Source organism: Penaeus japonicus, unplaced genomic scaffold (assembly GCF_977035675.1).
Source record: "Penaeus japonicus unplaced genomic scaffold, GWHDUDI00000001_assembly GWHDUDI00000016, whole genome shotgun sequence".
Classification (NCBI taxonomy): domain Eukaryota; kingdom Metazoa; phylum Arthropoda; class Malacostraca; order Decapoda; family Penaeidae; genus Penaeus; species Penaeus japonicus.
The window spans coordinates 25,764,040-25,771,539 of record NW_028234418.1 but is presented as its reverse complement, the minus strand read 5'-3'; the positions used below and the strand labels follow the sequence as shown (position 1 = coordinate 25,771,539).

General features: G+C 38.8%; 1 protein-coding gene across 4 annotated transcripts in view; it reads left to right on the top strand.

Annotated features, from left to right (window-relative positions):
- The first annotated feature begins 801 nt into the window (after positions 1 to 801).
- Positions 802 to 7,500, top strand: part of LOC122244988 (putative inorganic phosphate cotransporter) — a 10,236-nt gene continuing 3,537 nt past the window's right edge. The window contains exons 1-6 of one of the 4 annotated variants that reach the window (XM_043002938.2): positions 802 to 956; positions 1,237 to 1,378; positions 4,316 to 4,503; positions 5,061 to 5,306; positions 6,199 to 6,286; positions 6,823 to 7,049. In XM_043002938.2, the coding sequence (XP_042858872.2) occupies positions 1,309 to 1,378; positions 4,316 to 4,503; positions 5,061 to 5,306; positions 6,199 to 6,286; positions 6,823 to 7,049 (819 nt within the window). In that variant the 5' untranslated portion in view covers positions 802 to 956; positions 1,237 to 1,308. Of the gene's footprint in view, positions 1,076 to 1,236; positions 1,379 to 4,315; positions 4,504 to 5,042; positions 5,307 to 6,198; positions 6,287 to 6,822; positions 7,050 to 7,500 lie in introns of all 4 variants that reach the window. The other 3 variants (XM_086545319.1, XM_086545320.1, XM_086545322.1) reach the window with 3 other exon arrangements.

Below are 7,500 nucleotides of genomic sequence, written 5' to 3'. Positions count from 1 at the left end.
CCGTCATCAACAGATATATAAAAATATATATACATATATATAGATAAATAGATTCATATATATATATATATATATATATATATATATATATATATATATATATGTGTGTGTGTGTGTGTGTGTGTGTGTGTGTGTGTGTGTGTTTATGCGTGTGTGTATGCATGTGCGTGTGCATGTGCATGTGCGTGTACATGTGTTATTACAAGGATATATTATTTCTCGGCATTCGGTTAGTATCATAAACGAACGCCTGAGTAGGCTACCACCGGACGAGCAGATTCACGTCTCACAGCCACGGAATCGAAACAGGCCGGTTAGCTCAGTGCCTTGTTCCATACCACGGGATTTTTCGAAATGCAACGCCAAATTTCAGATTTAAGTACATACCTGGTACGGTAATGCCCGCTCAAGCATGTGCACCGAGTTCATCCTTGGCTGAATTACCCAACTCCTTAATTCTTGTAGAATGTGTGTTCGTCAAAACTCTCGTCCATTCTCTTGGTACGGCTTTTCTTCATCATCAGGGTAAACGGAGTTCAATTTTCCTTTACAAATAGACTTTGCTCTTATTAACAATACGCGCTGTAAGGCGTGAACTACAGTCATAATGCATGTTATATCTAAGCGGCTTTGGGATTTTCGAAAGGGGTGTCAATCTTCGGGAAGGTCAAATTGATTATTACACACTAAAACAATCGGGAAAAAAATATTGCCTACGCTATTCATATCTCACTTATTATCGACACTACTCATACATACATTCCCAAGCGGCCACATCATTCAATAAACATTAGGACATTGACAATGCCCGAGTCACCCTCGCAATCATGCTGTTATCAATGTTTATCAGTCAGCGACAGAACCGCAGGCAAACGGGCTAGGCAGATCATAACAACGGTACCTTTTAGTGCTGTAGACGGGTCGGGCAGTTGGCCTATGGCATGAAGTGCGAAAGGGTCAGTGAATTTCCGCTTGGCTGCTGTGAAGAATTATCAGCGTTATTTTTTTTTTTTTTTTCAAGTGTTCTTGCAGAACTCTGATGAAACAGTGGTGTGATTTTTCTAAATTGCAGGTGGTGTGTTACTATACGTATATATTTTTATGTGTGTTTAAGAAACATTTTTTACGACACTGTGGAACCAGTTAGTTTGTTTGTTTGCTTGCTTAATCTATATCCGGAAGACATGGTACATAATGAATAGAAATGATATTCAGAGGTCAATTTCATTTTTACAGACCGCTGGAAATACATAATAAAAACAAGAAACATTAGACCCTATCAAACAAGGCGTATATTGTCAAGGCGAAATGACTTACGAGTCTCCTTACGAGGAAGAAATCGAGGTTATACCTTTACTACGACGCGAGAAGCCTACAGGTAAGATTTTGATATGCTGTTAACGCCAGGGTAAATCTATAGGTAAATTTCCCGAATAACGCCGCGTTACTAAACACTACAAAAGTGGTATCGATGGATTCCTTTCAACGTCTACTATATATAGTGGAGATAATGCGCTTCCACCCCTGGACCCTACAATCTGGGTCCCGATAGTAGGGGAGGGCATAAAGTAGATCAGGGAAATTGCGGGGTAAAATATGAATTCCGGGCATATTTCGTATGCAAAATCTTAATCCAATTACCTACCTAACTTTGCTTAGTTTTCCAGTTAGCCCCCCCTGTCCCCCCCCCCCCCCCCCCTTTGTTAAGGCACTTCGTGCTACCTCGTGCTACTTCGGGGCATATTTCCTATGCAAAATCTACCTCACTTTGCCTAGTTTTGAAGTCGGCCTTTGCCAAGAGGTAGCTACGCCCCCCTGTAGACCTCCCCTATTCAGGGCACTTCGTGATACTTATGATGCGTAGTTAGTTCTGTAGATGTAAATGCCGCGACCAAGAATAACCTTTACACTGCGCCATGATGACAGCAACTGAGTCTTCATCTCATATATTCCTCAGGATTGGAAACTAGGACCGATAATGACGCAGCCACTCAACAGAGGGCACTCTATAATTGTACTGTAAACAATGGGGAATATTGCGCCATCTATCGAGAGAAAATAACAGCTCATGCAGGTAATTCCTTGGGGGTTTCCACTCCACAGCTTGTGGCTAGCCGTAAATACGTAAGCACAACCATGTTTGAATTTCAGGGCGAGGATGGTAGTTTTCGAGGTATTTTGCACAAGGTATGTTGCACGAAGTGCCCTAATTAGGGGAGGGGGGTCCGTGGTGGGGCGAAGACCTACTTTGGCTAGGGCTTAATTCAAAACTAGGCAAAGTTGGGTAGGTAATTGGGTTAAGATTTTGTATACGAAATATGCCCCCAAGTAGGACGAGGTGGCACGAAGTGCCTTAAAAAAAGGGACCCAGATTGTGGGGTCCAGGGGCCGGATTCACTATCGCACTTACCATGATAAATACGCTGGTAACTACAATTATGATGGTAAAAAGACCGCATCGGTATTCACGAACAACTTACCATGATAGAATACAATGCTAAATTTACCAGTGGTTGGAGCTCTGGTATGTCCACTGGCAACTACGGCGATGACTCTCTCATCTCGCTTTATCTCAGCAAAAAATCAACATTTAAGGCGACACTTTAGTTTACATGTACACTTATTATGATCAGAGTGATGGCAACTGTTCATTCTCATATGAATATGACAAAAATCAATAAAATTCACAGGAAATAAGCGAGAACAATGTTCATGCAGCTTCGTCATAGGCCTACAATAACTGAAAATAATACATGGAATTAATAATTTGACAAATTCAGACATTTTGTTTTAATAACATTCAGCTGAAAAACAGTAAACATATAAATATATAAATTATTTTTGTGTTTGCATTAATTTAGATACAATTATTCATAATCTTAGGGTTTGATTGGCATTTCTTTTTGGAAAACGTTGATACAAATAACACCACCATTGCGTGGAGCCATTGTTTCTTTTCTTTCGACTGCAATCTAAAAAAAAAAAAAGGTATGTTTTTGAAAACCATTACGTTATATATGATCCATAAGATCATGCAATAGAATATGCTTTCTAGGAAATTAATTTATATAGACATAATGTAACACAGAAGAAATCTTTATCATTTCTTGAAACAAAAAAGTCTCGCTGTTGGATCAGGTTTTGTTTACATGTTACGGGATTGGTCAAAGGAGCCTAAAAAATTATGTAAGGCGCTCGCTGATTGGCGGAATCGATTTACCAGAGTTACCATCAAATTACGGTGATAAAGTCTATTTACCCTTACCAGGCGACTTATCATCGCTTGATGAATCCCACTTTGCCATGACTGGTAAACGCTCTGGTAGTTAACAGCTGGTAAATGCCTTACCATCGTATGTTAGTGAATCCAGCCCCAGGGTTGTAAGCGCGCATTATCTCCACCATATATGAACAGCATAGCTTGAGAGGAATCCATCGATATCACTTTTGTGGTATTTAGTAACGCGGCGTTATTTGGAAAATTTACCGATGGTCCCACAAGAGCTTAGTCACCAAGGAGTTAATTAATAGGCCATTCCTTATTAATAATGATAACAAAGATAGCAGCAACAATATCACTAATAATAACAATTGTAATAATAAAGAATTACAGTGGTAGTGATAAGTGTTAAAACAATATTAATAATATTATTAAAAGTTTTTTCACCGCAAATTCAAGGACTAGGATAAACATTTAAGGTTAGGTAGGTCTACTAATTGACACTCCATGGTGACTTGGTGTGGCATCGTCTATGTGTAGAATATTAATAATATATCCAAATCATAGTGGATAGTTCATGTCCCCAGAATAAACTGCTTATCAGATAGTATGTTGTTATAGGATACTTGGTCATATAACATATTAATGTTGATTATCATCATTGGTATCATTACTAAATTATTAAGGATTAATAGTTAAGTCTTAATTCAGACATTTAAATCTAATGAATTCTACGTTATAGGATACTTGGTCATATAACAAATTAATGTTGATTATCATCATTGATATTATGACTAAATTAATAAAGATTAACAGTTAAGTCTTAACTCAGACATTTTTATGTCTAATACATTAAAGTGTTTGTGTGGTCAATGGAAAGGACAGTATAGTGTTTGCAAACAACTATTTTTTAAATAGATCTTTGTATGTATCCAATACATACAGTGATGTATATAGATAGATAGATATAGATATATTGTAAAATATTTCATGATCTATTTCATTGAATGCGTAATCTGCTGATAAAATATGATGTGTAATTGACTTTCTTTTACGCATAATATATTGTGCATTGTGTAAGTCATACTTCCAAAGGCTGGCACTGGAGTCCGAGATATACGGTGGCGGTGCTCGCCTGCCTCGGCATCTTGGTCGAGTACTGCCAGCGGGTCAACCTCTCAATCGCCATCGTTGCCATGACCGGCACAAATAGCAAAAATGGTAGTCACATCATCGACGCCTGCCCCGTTTCAAACAATTCTTCCGTTGCGCCGACGGAGCTGGTGAGTGCTGCTAGTTGGGGGGCGTGGCTATGGTCTCTGATGTTCTCTCAGATTGCTTTCTCTCTCCCTCTCCCTCGCACCCCTCCCCCTTTCTCCCCTCCCCCTTTCTCCCCTCCCCCTCCCCCCTCTCTCTCTTTCTCTCTCTTTCTCTCTCTCTCCCTCTCCCTCTCCCTCTCCCTCTCCCTCTCCCTCTCCCTCCCTCCCTCTCTCTCTCGCTCTACCTCTCTCTCTCTCTCTCTCTCTCTATATATATATATATATATATATATATATATATATATATATATATACATACATGCATACATACCTACATACACTTACACACACACACACACACACACGTGTGTGTGTGTGTGTGTCTACCGTATTCTCTTTGCAAAGATAAAAATGATAGTGACAAAAGATATGATCGCATTAGTCATACTTTTAATAACGGCCAAAAATTCCGTATATATCCTTGAGTTTAACGACCTCAACAACAACAACAACAAAAAAAACATCTCCCTCTCCATCCCAAAGACTATCCTTTGACTCTCCAGACGACACGCCCATTTCAGACTCGCAACACCGGCGAGTTCACGCACTGGGACTCCCGCACGCAAGGCCTTCTCCTCAGTAGCTTCTTCTGGGGCTACGCGGCTACCAACGTCGCAGGGGGGCGTGGGGCGGAGTACCTGGGGGGTAAAGTGGTCTTCGGTTCGGGCATCATCATGTCTTCGCTCCTGTCACTCATCTCACCCATATGTGCCCGCGCGAACGTCCAGCTGTTCATGAGCGTGAGGGTCTTGCAAGGACTCATGCAGGTGGGCGTGGGATGAAGGGGCTGGGTCTTGGTCTTACTGCTGCTAAACTTCCTCTTGTTCATGTTGTTATTTCCTTGATGTTATTTTCTCATTTGCTGCTACTGTTGTTATTGTTATCGTCATTATCATTATCATTATCATCATCATTATAACAATGATAATGATAAGAATGGTAACAATAATGGTAATCAATATTGTCCTCATCCTTACTATTGCCATTACCTCTGATATCATTATCGTTATTGCAGTAATGCTCATTACTCTTATCATCATTTGCATTATCATCATTGTAATCTCTATTATCATTGTTATAATTATTATCAGTATCGTTGTAATTATTATCACTATTATCATTGTAATTATTATCACTATTATCATTGTAATTATTATCATTATTGTTGTAATCATTATAACTGCCATTATCATTACGATTATCACCATCATTAATACTATTACTATTATCATTGTCATTTTCATTGTTCTTTGTTATCATTTTCATTGTTATTGATATCCTCCTCCTCTTCATCACCATCATTTATTTCTACAATCATTTTTGTTATGGTATTGTGTTATAATATTACTACTATTTTCTTATTGTTGTCCTACCTTATTTGTTACGATTATTGTTATTAATTTTATGACTATGGTCGAGAATATTAGAGGTAGTGATAATCAGCTTATAAATGCTAATCCTTGTAATTGTAATTAACAAGTATCATGTTTTCACTACTGTAATAATCATTTAATATATTTCTAAATCACGGTTCTCATTATCAGATTTAAGTGTTTCTTTTGGTAGAAAAGGATCAATTTCTTCTCTATTTCAAAATACAACAGTTACATCTTTTTTTATGTTGCAATGACCATAATTCCTTTTTTTGTCTCGTCTAAGGGGGTGACATTCCCTTCAATCAATGCCATGCTTGCCACATGGGTCTTGCCTGCAGAGAGGTCAAAGTTCAGCACTATCGTGTACTCAGGTCAGTGAGTCAGGTCGTTCACTTAGTTTTATAAATATTCAATAAATTGATGATTCAGATTACGGGATGGGCTTTGTGAAATATGGAGATAAGATACAACTGTGTATTCAAGTCAGTGATTATACTCGTGCGACCAATGAGTCATGGGATCTGTTGTTATATCTGTTTGCATGTCTTTGTAAATATAGGGTATGGTTTATGAAATGAAATGTGAAACAATTATATACATATTTCATAATTCTTATTTGAAGGTGGTTTAGCTCGTGTATTTATCATGGATATGGATATTGACTCATAGTAATAGACTGGTAGTCCTAATGATGAAAAAATATTAGTAGGTAGTTAAGTGGATCCGGATAAAAAGATAGGTAGATGTATATCCATAATACAAACATATACACGGAGACACATACACACGCGTAATGTTACGATTTATTGTACCCTCCTTATTGTGACTGTTTCATTTCCTCTTTGTACATGCGTTACTGTGAACAGGTTTACGAAAGAGAAGTCTAAGATTTTAAAAAATGTGGCAGGCTTTCAGATCGGGACCGTAATAGGCCTGGTGTTGAGTGGATGGCTGTGCTCCTCCACTTTCCTGGGTGGATGGCCCTCCGCATTCTACGTGTTCGGGGTATGTGGACTGGTTTGGGGTGTGGCCTGGTGCTGTTTCATCTACGAAAGGCCAGAGGAGCATCCCGGACTCTCGGATGCGGATCTGAGGAGGCTGAGGCTCCACCAGGAGTCGGTGAAGGGGAAGGAGGTGAGGACGCTGTCTGAAGGAAGGGATTTTGAAGTGTAGAAGGGAGAAGAGTGGAGTGAGTGCTTAGATAGTATACTACGATATACATAGAGGTGTATTAAGTAAATAGCTAATTTATTAAGTACTCAAGCACTATAGAACTGTAAGGATGGAAGTGTAGAAGTACCCAAGGAATTTTATAATAAGAATGTATTTGTTATAGTTAGCATGAAAGTGTAGCGAGGAGTTAATAATATAGAAGTACGCACAGACGTGATTGCTATCTGAGGTAAGAAGATACTGTAACAAGTAATGGAAAAAGTTTTGACCATAATCTACGGGTAGGGTGGTATAAGGCGCTCACGTAACAACTAATATGGAGGAGTTACATCTCTTTCCACTTTCATTTGCTGTCGTTACTTTTCACTGAAGCTCAAAATGAATCCACAACGAAACATGCCAGAAAAGCTTA